Source organism: Pseudophryne corroboree, chromosome 6 (assembly GCF_028390025.1).
Source record: "Pseudophryne corroboree isolate aPseCor3 chromosome 6, aPseCor3.hap2, whole genome shotgun sequence".
In the NCBI taxonomy this organism is placed as follows: Eukaryota; Metazoa; Chordata; class Amphibia; order Anura; family Myobatrachidae; genus Pseudophryne; species Pseudophryne corroboree.
In genome coordinates this window covers 331034253-331053820 of record NC_086449.1, presented here as the reverse complement: position 1 = coordinate 331053820, position 19568 = coordinate 331034253, and the positions used below count along the sequence as shown (strand labels likewise).

The 19568-nt window shown below is 47.2% G+C and overlaps 1 protein-coding gene across 1 annotated transcript in view; it reads right to left on the bottom strand.

The window, feature by feature from the left end:
* LOC134934561 (protein ERGIC-53-like) overlaps positions 1 to 19568 on the bottom strand; it is a 177053-nt gene that overhangs the window by 40189 nt on the left and 117296 nt on the right. The window contains exon 15 of the mRNA XM_063929976.1: positions 660 to 801. Within this exon, the coding sequence (XP_063786046.1) occupies positions 660 to 801 (142 nt within the window). The remainder of the gene's footprint in view (positions 1 to 659; positions 802 to 19568) is intronic.

The window sequence follows — 19568 nt, the reverse complement described above, 5'->3', positions numbered from 1 at the left end:
AACACACTGCTAACCATAGAGCCAACATAGTGGGGCCTGCGTTTATAAATGGATGCTACAGTTACCACATAATTCCTTCTGTCTAGGTGCAATAACAGGGAATTTTGCCCACTGCCACTCATCATAAGATAAGTGTTCTCTATACTGCAATTATATGGGAGTTATTCCATCTGGCTCAACATCTGCTGATAAACTACAACTCCCAGCTTGTAAAGTAGTAGGGTATACAGAAGGTTATACTTTAAAATAAATTAGAAAGCCTCAAGGTGCCCGATATAGATAATGCTAGATAATATATGCAATTTCTTGTTTTTAGATTAAAACAAAATTAAAAACAGCCTAAATAAATGAAAGCGCTGACTTTTGTTCAATACAGTTGGTGGCAAAGAGATAGTATGGTTCAGCTGAATGAAGCAGATATTAGGCATACCTCCCACCTTCTGTGGCCCAGTCCTAATCTGCACAGAAGTTGGGAGGTATGATCCATTCACCACTGCTCTGCATAGTCTGAGAGTGTCACAAGCATCTGTCACTAGTGTATACAGTAATGAAAAGGTTATTATGAGGGACAGGAGGTGAGAAGAGGCAACCTATCGCTTTTCAGTGAATGACCTTAAAGTGACTTTTAAGTACAGCATATTCCGCTTTTTCAGTCTCACCGAACTTTTGACCAGACTCTGAAGGCTTCGTCTAATTTTACTGAAATCTTCCTTGACATCATCAGTGCTGCTTGGAGCAGGAGATGCATTGGCTCCTCCTTTGGATGAAGACAGGTCTTTGGCTATACTTAGAATGTCCTTTCTGTGAATATAACAACGAGTGATTATTGTTGTTGTGGTTGTTATTATTATTACTCATCTTTGCTTATATAGCACCAACATATTATCCAGGACTGTACAAAATAAGTTAATTCAGTCATTTCAATCCCTTACCCAGTGGAGCTTATATGCTAATTTACATTCCCTATTAGGAGGCATTCAAACCCACACACTAAGACCAATTTATTTAGAAGCCAATTAACGTACACTTAACATAGCCAATTAGCCTAAACAGACTGGTATAAACATGTGCTTGAAAAGAATCCAGAAGCTACAATAACAAAAATGTGAAAGTTAATAGTTGTATTGATCAAATAATTGCCAAAAGGACAGTCATACATATACTAGTACAGAAATAGAACACAAAAAAGGTAGTGATGTGCACCGGACATTTTTCGGGTTTTGGTTTTGGATTCGGTTCCGCGGCTGTGTTTTGGATTCGGACGCGTTTTGGCAAAACCTCACCGAAATTTTTTTGTTGGATTCGGGTGTGTTTTGGATTCGGGTGTTTTTTTCAAAAAACCCTAAAAAACTGCTTAAATCATAGAATTTGGGGGTCATTTTGATCCCATAGTATTATTAACCACAATAACCATAATTTTCACTCATTTCCAGTCTATTCTGAACACCTCACACCTCACAATATTATTTTTAGTCCTAAAATTTGCACCAAGGTCGCTGGATGGCTAAGCTTAACGACACAAGTGGCCGACACAAACACCTGGCCCATCTAGGAGTGGCACTGCAGTGTCAGGCAGGATGGCACTTCAAAAAAATAGTCCCCAAACAGCACATGATGCAAAGAAAAAAAGAGGCGCACCAAGGTCGCTGTGTGACTAAGATAAGCGACACAAGTGGCCGACACAAACACCTGGCCCATCTAGGAGTAGCACTGCAGTGTCAGACAGGATGGCACTTCAAAAAAATAGTCCCCAAACAGCACATTATGCAAAGAAAAAAAGAGGCGCACCAAGGTCGCTGTGTGACTAAGCTAAGCGACACAAGTGGCCGACACAAACACCTGGCCCATCTAGGAGTGGCACTGCAGTGTCAGGCAGGATGGCACTTCAAAAAAATTGTCCCCAAACAGCACATGATGCAAAGAAAAAAAGTGACGCACCAAGGTCGCTGTGTGACTAAGCTAAGCGACACAAGTGGCCGACACAAACACCTGGCCCATCTAGGAGTGGCACTGCAGTGTCAGACAGGATGGTACTTCAAAAAAATAGTCCCCATACAGCACATGATGCAAAGAAAAAAAGAGGCGCACCAAGGTCGCTGTGTGACTAAGCTAAGCGACACTAGTGGCCGACACAAACACCTGGCCCATCTAGGAGTGGCACTGCAGTGTCAGACAGGATGGCACTTCAAAAAAATAGTCCCCAAACAGCACATGATGCAAAGAAAAAAAGAGGCGCACCAAGGTCGCTGTGTGACTAAGCTAGTATACTTGACGACACAGAGGTAGGTAGAGAAGTGGCCTACTGTACCGTAATGCTATATATTATATACTGGTGGTCAGCAAACTGTGCAAAACTGAAATGCACCACAGGTATGGATAGATAGTATACTTGACGACACAGAGGTAGGTACAGCAGTGGCCTTCCGTACCGTACTGCTATATATAGTATACTGGTGGTCACTGTGTCAGCAAACTGCAAAACTAAAATGCACCACAGGTATAGAATGTAGATGGATAGTATACTTAATGACGACACAGAGGTAGGTACAGCAGTGGCATTCCGTACCGTACTGCTATATATACTGGTGGTCACTGTGTCAGCAAACTGCAAAACTAAAATGCACCACAGGTATAGAATGTAGATGGATAGTATACTTAATGACGACACAGAGGTAGGTACAGCAGTGGCCTTCCGTACCGTACTGCTATATATACTGGTGGTCACTGTGTCAGCAAACTGCAAAACTAAAATGCACCACAGGTATAGAATGTAGATGGATAGTATACTTAATGACGACACAGAGGTAGGTACAGCAGTGGCCTTCCGTACCGTACTGCTATATATGCTGGTGGTCACTGTGTCAGCAAACTGCACAACTGAAATGCACCACAGGTATAGAATCTAGATGGATAGTATACTTAATGACGACACAGAGGTAGGTACAGCAGTGGCCTACTGTACCGTAATGCTATATATTAATATACTGGTCGTCACTGGTCAGCAAAACTCTGCACTGTACTCCTCCTATATAATATTATACTGGTGGTCCCCAGTCCCCACAATAAAGCAGCACATTGAGCACAGATATGGAGTGTTTTTCAGGCAGACAACGTATACTGGTGGTCACTGTCAGCAAAACTCTGCACTGTACTCCTGCTATATAATACAGCTGCTCCCCAGTCCCCACAATTAAGCAGTGTGAGCACAGATATATGCAGCACACTGAGCACAGATATGGAGTGTTTTTCAGGCAGACAACGTATTACTGGTGGTCACTGTCAGCAAAACTCTGCACTGTACTCCTCCTATATACAGCTGCTCCCCAGTCCCCCCAATTAAGTAATAAGCAAGCACAAAATATTTGCAATGCATCAACATAAACGGAGAGGACGCCAGCCACGTCCTCTCCCTAACATTTCCAATGCACGAGTGAAAATGGCGGCGACGCGCGGCTGCTTATATAGAATCCGAATCTTGCGAGAATCCGACAGCGGGATGATGACGTTCGGGCGCGCTCGGGTACCCGAGCCATACGGAGAATCCCAGTATGGCTCGGACCCGTGTAAAAAGGGTGAAGTTCGGGGGGGTTCGGTTTCCGAGAAACCGAACCCGCTCATCACTAAAAAAAAGTGTTGTACCCTAATGCTACACATTTGCAACTAACCTTTAAATCAAAGAAAAATGCTGTTTAACAGACACAATTTGCTTAGGGCAGAGCATTATGTGGATTCGACTCAATGACAAGTAAGGTAAGTGTAAAGTGAACTGTGTGCAAATCACCACAGGATTCTGGAGAGCTGCAGAAGTGTGTCTTTACTCACTGCAATCATGCTGAATAATTGCCGCAGAAGTACTTCCATTCCTGTAATAACGCACACTTCCCGTATGAGAAAATGCATGGAAATGATGCAACTTCCAACATCCACTTACAGCATAGTCTAAAGTATGGGTGATGTGGCGGGAATATCAGCGGTTTATCGTATGCCTATTGGTCTGCAAACTGAAATGCACCATTTAGGGTGGTGAAATCAGGGCAATTTAATGGAATTTTTCCTTGCGTGTTATACTTGCTACCTAGTGAAGACACAAGTATGTCTAAATAATGTACCTGCCTCTTCCCATAATACCGCATCAATGACAATCAGCCATCTTAAGGCCCATAAGAAATTTCCTAGTCAATCCAGCTATCATATTAAATCAATGTTGCCTACAGTGAGGATTAGCATCCTTCCTGACTAGCAGAGCTCACTGTCTGTCAACCTAAAGCAGAATATATAACGTTAAAGATCCTACTCCCTATTGGCTCAATATTCCTCTACCCTTACCTTTCCCCATATTCAGTGTCTCGCTACCCAGCAAGAGACAAAAGAGGTGGTGCCCCATAGCTGCCTAGCTGCAGAACAGGTCATTATAATGGTGTACGGGAGGGAAACAAAGTTATTTTTTGGAGGAGAGTATTAATGCACAGGTGCTATTAATATACTCTAGGGGCTACTACCGTGTTTCCCCGATAATAAACCCTACCCCGAAAATAAGCCCTACCCCTGCTTTTGGAAACTGGTCCAAAATAAGCCCTACCCCGAAAATAAGCCCTATCAAAATTCCCGTTCCCTGAGTCCGTGCACTAAATTCAATGCCCGCAGCTCCACCCCCGCTAACCCCCTTCACCGCCGCCCTGCTTGAGGGATGCTGTACAGTACGGTACTGTATCAGCCGTTGAAGACTCCAGCTCCCAGTCCCAGGGATGCATTGCGACCTGCGCATGATGTCACCGCCACATCACGCGGCTTCTGTACACGGCGGGAGCGGAGCAGCGGCGCTGGCGGAAAGCAAGAAGAAGCAAGAAGAAGAAACGAACTGGAAAGTGCTGTAGGTGAGGAGCAGGACTGGGGGCATGGTGGCTGTAAAAGGAGGACTGGTGGCTGTTAAAGCAGGACTGGGGGCATGATGGCTGTAAAAGCAGGACTGGGGGCTGTAAAAGCAGGACTGGGGGCATGATGGCTGTAAAAGCAGGACTGGGGGCTGTAAAAGCAGGACTGGGGGCATGGTGGCTGTAAAAGCAGGACTGGGGGCATGATGGCTGTAAAAGTAGGACGGTACCTGTTTATTGAAATTGCTGGCACCTGTTTTTGAAATTTGCTGTCAATGTTAATTAAAATAAGCCCTACCCCAAAAATAAGCCCTATGGTGTTTTTCGTCGAAAAAATAATAATAAGACAGTGTCTTATTATCAGGGAAACACGGTAGTGCAATGGGTGTCTTTGTATTATATGTGGGAGCTATTAAGTAAATAAATGGGTTAGGTGGGAAAAAAATAATGATTGTTTGCTATCGACTGACTGTTTGGTTTTGTCGTATGAGTGAGTGCGCGCGTGTGTGTAGAGGTTTCTAGGTTGGTCATTCATTGCTCAGCTTGCTAGCAGGTGAAGAGTACTTATTAATTTTCCAAACAGGGCCCCGACTGTTCTAGAATCTGACCAAGCAACATCAGAGCATAAGACACTGGCAGCGGGAAGTGGTCAAAGCTGCAGGAAAAAATAAAAAAAGAGCAGCACAGCCAACGGTCTTTATTTTGATGGGACAGTACCGGGTTTTGGGACAGTCTAAAGCATTGGTTCCCAAACTGCGCGCCTAGGCACCCTGAGGTCCTGTGAGACACTTGCAGGGGCGCCTCAGGTTGGTGGTCCAGGACCAAAACTAATAGTTTATGGTAAAAGTGACAGGCAAAACCAGTACTGGTGGCTGCCAATCATAACATATGTGGACATCTAGAACCTCAACTATGTCCACCATACAACTGAACCTAAGGGTGATAGGTAAGCACAATTTACTTAATTTAATATAATTTATCAATAAGAAACTTTTCGACTAGAGGTGCCTTGAAAAAATGCTTATACTCTAGGGTGCCGAGATTGAAGAAAGTTTGGGAACCACTGGTCTAGAGGTATATTTCACTTGATGCTGTTCTCCCAACAGCTCTTACCTGCAGCCAGGGGCGCTTTAAGAGAGGAGGAGGCCCGGGTGCAGCATCCTCTGTTCGGGCCCCCTCCTCTCTGCTGGCAGCGCTGAGAGTCTGAGCACTAAAGCGCTCAGACTGTACTGCGCATGCGCAGATCTCCGGGAAAATGGCGCGGCGGCCATTTTCCCGGAGATTTCTCTACTGCGCATTGCCAGAACTCCGTGAAAATGGCTGCTGGGCCAGAATTTTAATACCGCCGTGGACGTCGCTGCGGGACTCCGGATGGGTGAGTATTGCGAAAATGGGTGCAGCGTGTGCGGTGAAGGCCCCCTCTGGACTCAGGGGCCCATGTGCACCGCACACACTGCACCCATTATAGAAACGCCAGTGCAGCGGTGTGTTTGGAAGAGGCGCCAGAATGCTGCACTGCACTACACAGCAGACTCTTATGATACTGGGCCTAATTCAGACCTGATCATAGAAGTGCTAAATTTAGCACATCTACGATCAGCTTCCCTGACATGCGGGGGAACGTCCAGCACAGGGCTAGTCCACCCCGCATATCAGGCCCTACCCCGTCGCACAAGTACAAAAGCATCACACAGCGGCGATGCTTTTGTACTTGACGAGTAGCTCCCTACCAGCGCAGCTCCTGGGCAGCTCCTGCAGCAGGGAGCTACTTATCGATGTCCGGGTCGCAGCGGCTGCGTGTGATGTCACGCAGCCACCGCAGCTCGCACCCCGCACGGTCCGGGCACACCTGCGTTACCCGGACCACGCCCATAAAACGGCAGCCAAACGCTGCCAGCCCGCCCCCTCCCACCAGTGACAGCCTCTGCCTGTCGATCAGGCAGAGGCGATTGCAGGGTTGAGACGGCCATCGGCTGTCTGGCATGCGCAGTTCAGACCTGATCGACTGCTGTGCGAAAACGCACAGCAGTGATCAGGTCTGAATTAGGCCCACTGTCTCCATACAGTGGATGGTCTGTGCAGAAACTAGTAACATCATCAGTGGAAGTCACAGATGCTCAACGTAACCCCCAGCATAAAGCAACATAGTCTTGTCACTTATAGTGGGGGGCGGGGTGTAAGCACTACTCTTGCAAAAAATAAGAATTTACTTACCGATAATTCTATTTCTCATAGTCCGTAGTGGCTGCTGGGGACTCCGTAAGGACCATGGGGAATAGCGGCTCCGCAGGAGACTGGGCACATCTAAAGAAAGCTTTAGGACTAACTGGTGTGCACTGGCTCCTCCCCCTATGACCCTCCTCCAAGCCTCAGTTAGGATACTGTGCCCGGACGAGCGTACACAATAAGGAAGGATTTTGAATCCCGGGTAAGACTCATACCAGCCACACCAATCACACCGTATAACTTGTGATCTGAACCCAGTTAACAGTATGATAACAGAGGAGCCTCTGAAAAGATGGCTCCCAACAATAATAACCCGATTTTTGTAACTATGTACAAGTATTGCAGACAATCCGCACTTGGGATGGGCGCCCAGCATCCACTACGGACTATGAGAAATAGAATTATCGGTAAGTAAATTCTTATTTTCTCTAACGTCCTAAGTGGATGCTGGGGACTCCGTAAGGACCATGGGGATTATACCAAAGCTCCCAAACGGGCGGGAGAGTGCGGATGACTCTGCAGCACCGAATGAGAGAACTCCAGGTCCTCCTCAGCCAGGGTATCAAATTTGTAGAATTTAGCAAACGTGTTTGCCCCTGACCAAGTAACTGCTCGGCAAAGTTGTAAAGCCGAGACCCCTCGGGCAGCCGCCCAAGATGAGCCCACTTTCCTTGTGGAACGGGCTTTTACAGATTTTAGCTGTGGCAGGCCTGCCACAGAATGTGCAAGCTGAATTGTACTACAAATCCAACGAGCAATAGTCTGCTTAGAAGCAGGAGCACCCAGCTTGTTGGGTGCATACAGGATAAACAGCGAGTCAGATTTCCTGACTCCAGCCGTCCTGGAATATTTTCAGGGCCCTGACAACATCCAGCAACTTGGATTCCTCCAAGTCCCTAGTAGCCGCAGGCACCACAATAGGTTGGTTCAGGTGAAAACGCTGGAACCACCTTAGGGAGAAACTGAGGACGAGTCCTCAATTCCGCCCTGTCCGAATGGAAAATCAGATAAGGGCTTTTACAGGATAAAGCCGCCAATTCTGACACGCGCCTGGCCCAGGCCAGGGCCAACAGCATGACCACTTTCCATGTGAGATATTTTAACTCCACAGATTTAAGTGGTTCAACCAATGTGACTTTTGGAACCCAAACTACATTGAGATCCCAAATTGCCACTGGAGGCACAAAAGGAGGCTGTATATGCAGTACCCCTTTTACAAACGTCTAAACTTCAGGGACTGAAGCTAGTTCTTTTTTGGAAGAAAATTGACAGGGCCGAAATCTGAACCTTAATGGACCCCAATTTCAGGCCCATAGACACTCCTGTTTGCAGGAAATGTAGGAATCGACCCAGTTTAATTTCCTCCGTCGGGCCTTACTGGCCTCGCACTACGCAACATATTTTCGCCAATTGCGGTGATAATGTTTTTGCGGTTACATCCTTCCTGGCTTTAGATCAGGATATGGATGACTTCATCCGGAATGCCTTTTTTCCTTCAGGATCCGGTAATCAACCGGCATGCCGTCAAACGCAGCCTCGGTAAGTCTTGGAACAGACAGGGTCCTTGCTGGAGCAGGTCCCTTCTTAGAGGTAGAGGCCACGGATCCTCCGTGAGCATCTCTTGAAGTTCCGGTTACCAAGTCCTTCTTGGCCAATCCGGAGCCACGAATATGGTGCTTTCTCCTCTCCATCTTATCAATCTCAGTACCTTGGGTATGAGAGGCAGAGGAGGGAACACATACACTGACTGGTACACCCACGGTGTTACCAGAGCGTCTACAACTATTGCCTGAGGGTCTCTTGACCTGGCGCAATACCTGTCGAGTTTTTTAATCATGTGGACGACTTCTGGGTGAAGTCCCCACTCTCCCGGGTGGAGGTCGTGCTGAGGAAGTCTGCTTCCCAGTTGTCCACTCCCGGAATGAATACTGTTGACAGTGCTATCACATGATTTTCCGCCCAGCGAAGAATCCCTGCAGCTCCTGCCATTGCCCTCCTGCTTCTTGTGCCACCCTGTCTGTTTACGTGGGTGACTGCCATGATGTTGTCCGACTGGATCAACACCGGCTGACCTTGAAGCTGAGGTCTTGCTAAGCTTAGAGCATTGTAAATGGCCCTTAGCTTCAGGATATTTATGTGAAGTGATGTATCCAGGCTTGACCCTAAGCCCTGGATATTCCTTCCCTGTGTGACTGCTCCCCAGCCTCGCAGGCTGGCATCCGTGGTCACCAGGACCCAGTCCTGAATGCCGAATCTGCAGCCCTCTAGAAGATGATCACTCTGCAACCACCACAGGATGGATACCCTTGTCCTTGGTGACAGGGTTATCCGCTGATGCATCTGAAAATGCGACCCGGACCATTTGTCCAGTAGGTTCCACTGGAAAGTTCTTGCGTGGAATCTAGCGAATGGGATTGCTTCGTAGGAAGCCACCATTTTTACCCCGAACCCTTGTGCATTGATGCACTGAGCCTTGGTTCGGTTTTAGGAGGTTCCTGACTAGCTCGGATAACTCCCTGGCTTTCTCTTCCGGGAGAAACACCTTTTTTCTGGACTGTGTCCAGGAACATCCCTAGGAAACAGAAGACAAGTCGTCGGAACCAGCTGCGATTTTGGAATATTGAGAATCCAATCGTGCTGCCGCAACACTACCTGAGATAGTGCTACACCGACTTCCAACTGTTCCCTGGATCTTACCCTTATCAGGGAATCGTCCAAGTAAGGGATAACTAAAATTTCCTTCCTTCGAAGGGATATCATTTTGGCCATTACCTTGGTAAAGACCCGGGGTGCCGTGGACCATCCCTACGGCAGCGTCTGAACTGATAGTGACAGTTCTGTACCATAACCTGAGGTACCCTTGGTGAGAAGGGTAAATTTTGACATGAAGGTAAGCATCCTTGATGTCCCGAGACATCATGTAGTCCCCTTCTTCCAGGTTCGCAATCACTGCTCTGAGTGACTCAATCTTGAATTTGAACCTCTGTATGTAAGTGTTCAAAGATTTTAGATTTTAGATTTAGATTTAGAATCGGTCTCACCGAGCCGTCTGGCTTCGGTACCACAATAGTGTGGAATAATACCCCGTTCCCTGTTGCAGGAGGGGTACCTTGATTATCACCTGCTGGGAATACAGCTTGTGAATGGCTTCCAAAACTGCCTCCCTGTCAGAGGGAGACGTCGGTGAAGCCGACTTTTGGAAACGGCGAGGGGGAGACGTCTCGAATTCCAATATGTACCCTTGAGATATTACCTGAAGGATCCAGGGGTCTACTTGCGAGTGAGCCCACTGCGCACTGAAATTCATTGAGAACGGGCCCCCACCGTGCCTGAGCTTGTAAGGCCCTAGCGTCATACTGAGGGCTTGGCAGAGGCGGGAAAGGGTTTCTGTTCCTGGGAACTGGCTAATCTCTTCAGCCTTTTTCCTCTCCCTCTGTCACGAGCAGAAAAGAGGAACCTTTTGTCCGCTTGCCAACAAAGGACTGCGCCTGATAATACGGCGTCTTATTTTGAGAGGCGACCTGGGGTACAAACGTGGATTTCCCAGTTGTTGCCGTGGCCACCAGGTCTAAAAGACCGACCCCAAATGTCCCTTTTCAAAGGCAATACTTCCAAATGCTGTTTGGAATCCGCATCACCTGACCATTTTACTTGTAGAATTGGACAACGCACTTATACTTGATGCCAGTCGGCAAATATTCCGCTGTGCATCATGCATATATAGAAATGCATCCTTTAAATGCTCTATAGGCAATAATATACTATCCTTATCTAGGATATCAATATTTCCAGTCAGGGAATCCGACCATGCCAACCCAGCACTGCACCTCCAGGCTGAGGCGATTGCTGGTCGCAGTATAACACCAGTATGTGTGTAAATACCTTTTTGGATACCCTCCTGCTTTCTATCAGCAGGATCCTTAAGGGCGGCCATCTAATGAGAGGGTAGAGCCCTTGTTCTTACAAGCGTGTGAGCGCCTTATCCCCCCTAGGGGGTGTTTCCCAACGCACCCTAACCTCTGGCGGGAAAGGGTATGCAGCCAATACTTTTAAGAAATTATCAATTGTTATCGGGGGGAAACGCACGCATCATCACACACCTCATTTTATTTCTCAGATTCAGGAAAACTACAGGTAGTTTTTCCCTCACCGAACATAATACCCCTTTTTGGTGGTACTCGTATTATCAGAAATGTATAAAAACATTTGCCATTGTCTCAATCATGTAACGTGTGGCCCTACTGGAAATCACGGTTGTCTCTTCACCGTCGACACAGGAGTCAGTATCCGTGTCGGCGTCTGTATCTGCCATCTGAGGTAACGGCCGCTTTAGAGCCCCTGACGGCCTATGAGACGTCTGGACAGGCACAAGCTGAGTAGCCGGCTGTCTCATGTCAACCACTGTTTTTTTATATAGAGCTGACACTGTCACGTAATTTTCAACAGTACATCCACTCAGGTGTCGACCCCCTAGGGGGTGACATCACTGTTACAGACACTCTGCTCCGTCTCCACATCATTTTTCTCCTCATACATGTCGACACAAACGTACCGACACACAGCACACACACAGGGAATGCTCTGATAGAGGACAGGACCCCACTAGCCCTTTGGGGAGACAGAGGGAGAGTATGCCAGCACACACCAGAGCGCTATATATATACAGGGATAACCTTATATAAGTGTTTTTCCCCTTATAGCTGCTGTATGTTTTAATACTGCGCCTAAATAGTGCCCCCCTCTCTTTTTTTAACCCTTTCTGTAGTGCAGGGAAGAGTCAGGGAGCTTCCCTCCAACTGAGCTGTGAGGGAAAATGGCGCCAGTGTGCTGAGGAGATAGGCTCCGCCCCCTTTTCGGCAGCCTTATCTCCCGGTTTTTTGTATATTCTGGCAGGGGTTAAATGCATCCATATAGCCCAGGAGCTATATGTGATGCATTTTTTTTGCCATGTAAGGTATTTCTGTCATGTTTCATTGCGTCTCAGGGCGCCCCCCCCAGCGCCCTGCACCCTCAGTGACCGGAGTGTGAAGTGTGCTGAGAACAATGGCGCACAGCTGCAGTGCTGTGCGCTACCTTATTTGAAGACAGGAACGTCTTCTGCCGCCGCTTTCTCCGGACCTCTTCGCTCTTCTGGCTCTGTAAGGGGGCCGGCGGCGCGGCTCCGGGACCCATCCAGGCTGAACCTGTGATCGTCCCTCTGGAGCTAATGTCCAGTAGCCAAGAAGCCCAATCCACTCTGCACGCAGGTGAGTTCGCTTCTTCTCCCCTTAGTCCCTCGATGCAGTGAGCCTGTTGCCAGCAGGTCTCACTGAAAATAACAAACCTAAACTAAAACTTTCACTAAGAAGCTCAGGAGAGCCCCTAGTGTGCACCCTTCTCGTCGGGCACAGAAATCTAACTGAGGCTTGGAGGAGGGTCATAGGGGGAGGAGCCAGTGCACACCAGTTAGTCCTAAAGCTTTCTTTAGATGTGCCCAGTCTCCTGCGGAGCCGCTATTCCCCATGGTCCTTACGGAGTCCCCAGCATCCACTTAGGACGTTAGAGAAAGGCCTGTAAACTCATAACTGCCCATGATGGAATGTTAAATAAAGTTTGCCCTTGCCTGATATATTGAATACTGTAGGAGTCAGTGTAATAGGTGCCTTTATGATATGCAGGCAATATATAGTTTATTACTGATGATGATGCGCTATTCGACCAGAAATGGTTAATTTATTATAACAGGAACATTTTTTTGCATCTGATATGTATCCAGTTCACAGAACATATGACAAGCAGATAGTGTCTGTAGTAGAGATGAGCGGGTTCGGTTTCTCTGAATCCGAACCCGCCAGAACTTCATGTTTTTTTTCACGGGTCCGAGCGACTCGGATCTTCCCGCCTTGCTCGGTTAACCCGAGCGCGCCCGAACGTCATCATGACGCTGTCGGATTCTCGCGAGGCTCGGATTCTATCGCGAGACTCGGATTCTATATAAGGAGCCGCGCGTCGCCGCCATTTTCACACGTGCATTGAGATTGATAGGGAGAGGACGTGGCTGGCGTCCTCTCCATTTAGATTATAAGAGACTGAGAGAGATTTACTGGAGCTGACTAGGAGGAGTACTGTTACTGTAGAAGTGTAGAGACTGAGTGGAGAGAGTTTACTAGTGAGGACAGTGCAGTTTACTTTATAATCCGTTCTCTGCCTGAAAAAAGCGATACACAGCACACAGTGACTCAGTCACATACCATATCTGTGTGCACTGCTCAGGCTCAGGCCAGTGTGCTGCATCATCTATTATCTATATATAATATTATATATATCTGTCTGACTGCTCAGCTCACACAGCTTATAATTGTGGGGGAGACTGGGGAGCACTACTGCAGTGCCAGTTATAGGTTATAGCAGGAGCCAGGAGTACATAATATATTATATAGTGAGTGACCACCAGACACACAGTGCAGTTTATTTAATATATCCGTTCTCTGCCTGAAAAAAGCGATACACACAGTGACTCAGTCAGTCACATACCATATCTGTGTGCACTGCTCAGGCTCAGGCCAGTGTGCTGCATCATCTATTATCTATATATAATATTATATATATCTGTCTGACTGCTCAGCTCACACAGCTTATAATTGTGGGGGAGACTGGGGAGCACTACTGCAGTGCCAGTTATAGGTTATAGCAGGAGCCAGGAGTACATAATATATTATATAGTGAGTGACCACCAGACACACAGTGCAGTTTATTTAATATATCCGTTCTCTGCCTGAAAAAAGCGATACACACAGTGACTCAGTCAGTCACATACCATATCTGTGTGCACTGCTCAGGCTCAGGCCAGTGTGCTGCATCATCTATTATCTATATATAATATTATATATATCTGTCTGACTGCTCAGCTCACACAGCTTATAATTGTGGGGGAGACTGGGGAGCACTACTGCAGTGCCAGTTATAGGTTATAGCAGGAGCCAGGAGTACATAATATATTATATAGTGAGTGACCACCAGACACACAGTGCAGTTTATTTAATATATCCGTTCTCTGCCTGAAAAAAGCGATACACACAGTGACTCAGTCAGTCACATACCATATCTGTGTGCACTGCTCAGGCTCAGGCCAGTGTGCTGCATCATCTATATATATTATATATCTGTCTGACTGCTCAGCTCACACAGCTTATAATTGTGGGGGAGACTGGGGAGCACTACTGCAGTGCCAGTTATAGGTTATAGCAGGAGCCAGGAGTACATATTATATTAAAATTAAACAGTGCACACTTTTGCTGCAGGAGTGCCACTGCCAGTGTGACTGACCAGTGACCTGACCACACTGACCACCAGTATAGTTAGTAGTATACTTATATTGTGATTGCCTGAAAAAGTTAAACACTCGTCGTGTGACTTCACTTGTGTGTTTTTTTTTTTTTTATTCTATAAAAATAAAACTCATTCTGCTGACAGACAGTGTCCAGCAGGTCCGTCATTATATAATATATAATATATACCTGTCCGGCTGCAGTAGTGATATATATATATTTTTTATATCATTTATCATCCAGTCGCAGCAGACACAGTACGGTAGTTCACGGCTGTGGCTACCTCTGTGTCTCTGGACTCGGCAGGCAGTCCGTCCATAATTGTAATACCACCTAACCGTGGATTTTTTTCATTCTTCTTTATACATACATAGTTACATAGACATCTTCTCTTTATCAACCAGTCTATATTAGCTGCAGACACAGTACAGTACGGTAGTTCACGGCTGTGGCTACCTCTGTGTCTGCAGTCGGCAGGCAGTCCATAATTGTATACTAGTATCCATCTCCATTGTTTACCTGAGGTGCCTTTTAGTTGTGCCTATTAAAATATGGAGAACAAAAATGTTGAGGTTCCAAAATTAGGGAAAGATCAAGATCCACTTCCACCTCGTGCTGAAGCTGCTGCCACTAGTCATGGCCGAGACGATGAAATGCCAGCAACGTCGTCTGCCAAGGCCGATGCCCAATGTCATAGTACAGAGCATGTCAAATCCAAAACACCAAATATCAGAAAAAAAAGGACTCCAAAACCTAAAATAAAATTGTCGGAGGAGAAGCGTAAACTTGCCAATATGCCATTTACCACACGGAGTGGCAAGGAACGGCTGAGGCCCTGGCCTATGTTCATGGCTAGTGGTTCAGCTTCACATGAGGATGGAAGCACTCAGCCTCTCGCTAGAAAAATGAAAAGACTCAAGCTGGCAAAAGCAGCACAGCAAAGAACTGTGCATTCTTCGAAATCCCAAATCCACAAGGAGAGTCCAATTGTGTCGGTTGCGATGCCTGACCTTCCCAACACTGGACGTGAAGAGCATGCGCCTTCCACCATTTGCACGCCCCCTGCAAGTGCTGGAAGGAGCACCCGCAGTCCAGTTCCTGATAGTCAGATTGAAGATGTCAGTGTTGAAGTACACCAGGATGAGGAGGATATGGGTGTTGCTGGCGCTGGGGAGGAAATTGACCAGGAGGATTCTGATGGTGAGGTGGTTTGTTTAAGTCAGGCACCCGGGGAGACACCTGTTGTCCGTGGGAGGAATATGGCCGTTGACATGCCAGGTGAAAATACCAAAAAAATCAGCTCTTCGGTGTGGAGGTATTTCACCAGAAATGCGGACAACAGGTGTCAAGCCGTGTGTTCCCTTTGTCAAGCTGTAATAAGTAGGGGTAAGGACGTTAACCACCTCGGAACATCCTCCCTTATACGTCACCTGCAGCGCATTCATAATAAGTCCGTGACAAGTTCAAAAACTTTGGGTGACAGCGGAAGCAGTCCACTGACCAGTAAATCCCTTCCTCTTGTAACCAAGCTCACGCAAACCACCCCACCAACTCCCTCAGTGTCAATTTCCTCCTTCCCCAGGAATGCCAATAGTCCTGCAGGCCATGTCACTGGCAATTCTGACGAGTCCTCTCCTGCCTGGGATTCCTCCGATGCATCCTTGCGTGTAACGCCTACTGCTGCTGGCGCTGCTGTTGTTGCCGCTGGGAGTCGATGGTCATCCCAGAGGGGAAGTCGTAAGCCCACTTGTACTACTTCCAGTAAGCAATTGACTGTTCAACAGTCCTTTGCGAGGAAGATGAAATATCACAGCAGTCATCCTACTGCAAAGCGGATAACTGAGGCCTTGACAACTATGTTGGTGTTAGACGTGCGTCCGGTATCCGCCGTTAGTTCACAGGGAACTAGACAATTTATTGAGGCAGTGTGCCCCCGTTACCAAATACCATCTAGGTTCCACTTCTCTAGGCAGGCGATACCGAGAATGTACACGGACGTCAGAAAAAGACTCACCAGTGTCCTAAAAAATGCAGTTGTACCCAATGTCCACTTAACCACGGACATGTGGACAAGTGGAGCAGGGCAGGGTCAGGACTATATGACTGTGACAGCCCACTGGGTAGATGTATGGACTCCCGCCGCAAGAACAGCAGCGGCGGCACCAGTAGCAGCATCTCGCAAACGCCAACTCTTTCCTAGGCAGGCTACGCTTTGTATCACCGCTTTCCAGAATACGCACACAGCTGAAAACCTCTTACGGCAACTGAGGAAGATCATCGCGGAATGGCTTACCCCAATTGGACTCTCCTGTGGATTTGTGGCATCGGACAACGCCAGCAATATTGTGTGTGCATTAAATATGGGCAAATTCCAGCACGTCCCATGTTTTGCACATACCTTGAATTTGGTGGTGCAGAATTTTTTAAAAAACGACAGGGGCGTGCAAGAGATGCTGTCGGTGGCCAGAAAAATTGCGGGACACTTTCGGCGTACAGGCACCACGTACAGAAGACTGGAGCACCACCAAAAACTACTGAACCTGCCCTGCCATCATCTGAAGCAAGAAGTGGTAACGAGGTGGAATTCAACCCTCTATATGCTTCAGAGGTTGGAGGAGCAGCAAAAGGCCATTCAAGCCTATACAATTGAGCACGATATAGGAGGTGGAATGCACCTGTCTCAAGTGCAGTGGAGAATGATTTCAACGTTGTGCAAGGTTCTGATGCCCTTTGAACTTGCCACACGTGAAGTCAGTTCAGACACTGCCAGCCTGAGTCAGGTCATTCCCCTCATCAGGCTTTTGCAGAAGAAGCTGGAGGCATTGAAGAAGGAGCTAAAAGGGAGCGATTCCGCTAGGCATGTGGGACTTGTGGATGCAGCCCTTAATTCGCTTAACAAGGATTCACGGGTGGTCAATCTGTTGAAATCAGAGCACTACATTTTGGCCACCGTGCTCGATCCTAGATTTAAAGCCTACCTTGGATCTCTCTTTCCGGCAGACACAGGTCTGCTGGGGTTGAAAGACCTGCTGGTGACAAAATTGTCAAGTCAAGCGGAACGCGACCTGTCAACATCTCCTCCTTCACATTCTCCCGCAACTGGGGGTGCGAGGAAAAGGCTCAGAATTCCGAGCCCACCCGCTGGCGGTGATGCAGGGCAGTCTGGAGCGACTGCTGATGCTGACATCTGGTCCGGACTGAAGGACCTGACAACGATTACGGACATGTCGTCTACTGTCACTGCATATGATTCTCTCAACATTGATAGAATGGTGGAGGATTATATGAGTGACCGCATCCAAGTAGGCACGTCACACAGTCCGTACTTATACTGGCAGGAAAAAGAGGCAATTTGGAGGCCCTTGCACAAACTGGCTTTATTCTACCTAAGTTGCCCTCCCACAAGTGTGTACTCCGAAAGAGTGTTTAGTGCCGCCGCTCACCTTGTCAGCAATCGGCGTACGAGGTTACATCCAGAAAATGTGGAGAAGATGATGTTCATTAAAATGAATTATAATCAATTCCTCCGCGGAGACATTGACCAGCAGCAATTGCCTCCACAAAGTACACAGGGAGCTGAGATGGTGGATTCCAGTGGGGACGAATTGATAATCTGTGAGGAGGGGGATGTACACGGTGATATATCGGAGGGTGAAGATGAGGTGGACATCTTGCCTCTGTAGAGCCAGTTTGTGCAAGGAGAGATTAATTGCTTCTTTTTTGGGGGGGGTCCAAACCAACCCGTCATATCAGTCACAGTCGTGTGGCAGACCCTGTCACTGAAATGATGGGTTGGTTAAAGTGTGCATGTCCTGTTTTGTTTATACAACATAGGGGTGGGTGGGAGGGCCCAAGGACAATTCCATCTTGCACCTCTTTTTTCTTTTCTTTTTCTTTGCGTCATGTGCTGTTTGGGGAGGGTTTTTTGGAAGGGCCATCCTGCGTGACACTGCAGTGCCACTCCTAGATGGGCCCGGTGTTTGTGTCGGCCACTAGGGTCGCTAATCTTACTCACACAGCTACCTCATTGCGCCTCTTTTTTTCTTTGCGTCATGTGCTGTTTGGGGAGGGTTTTTTGGAAGGGACATCCTGCGTGACACTGCAGTGCCACTCCTAGATGGGCCCGGTGTTTGTGTCGGCCACTAGGGTCGCTAATCTTACTCACACAGCTACCTCATTGCGCCTCTTTTTTTCTTTGCGTCATGTGCTGTTTGGGGAGGGTTTTTTGGAAGGGCCATCCTGCGTGACACTGCAGTGCCACTCCTAGATGGGCCCGGTGTTTGTGTCGGCCACTAGGGTCGCTAATCTTACTCACACAGCTACCTCATTGCGCCTCTTTTTTTCTTTGCGTCATGTGCTGTTTGGGGAGGGTTTTTTTGGAAGGGACATCCTGCGTGACACTGCAGTGCCACTCCTAGATGGGCCCGGTGTTTGTGTCGGCCACTAGGGTCGCTTATCTTACTCACACAGCGACCTCGGTGCAAATTTTAGGACTAAAAATAATATTGTGAGGTGTGAGGTATTCAGAATAGACTGAAAATGAGTGTAAATTATGGTTTTTGAGGTTAATAATACTTTGGGATCAAAATGACCCCCAAATTCTATGATTTAAGCTGTTTTTTAGTGTTTTTTGAAAAAAACACCCGAATCCAAAACACACCCGAATCCGACAAAAAAAATTCGGTGAGGTTTTGCCAAAACGCGTTCGAACCCAAAACACGGCCGCGGAACCGAACCCAAAACCAAAACACAAAACCCGAAAAATTTCAGGCGCTCATCTCTAGTCTGTAGTGTATTTATCTATAGAATCAATATAGTTAGCAAATGGGTTCTATGGTTTTATTTATAAAATCTGCCTGTGCATATCACAGGTGGAGGGAGAAGCCTCAGCACAACAAGGGAATGTGTTAGGAATGGATGCAATGGTATTTGTCAGTGCTGTGCTTAGGGACAAACTGTAGATAAGTTTGATTGCTGGTAGCAATGAAAGGGAAAATGAACATAAAAACATTTAAAAATTATAGTGTTCTACAAGGTCAACACTGAATGTCATTGGCATATTAAGCGTTGATGCTCCCCCAAGCCCTGCCATGCAGATTCATTAGCACAAAGAGTACTGGAAAATAAGTTATAGATCTGACTGCACACAGCTAAGTGGCACTGA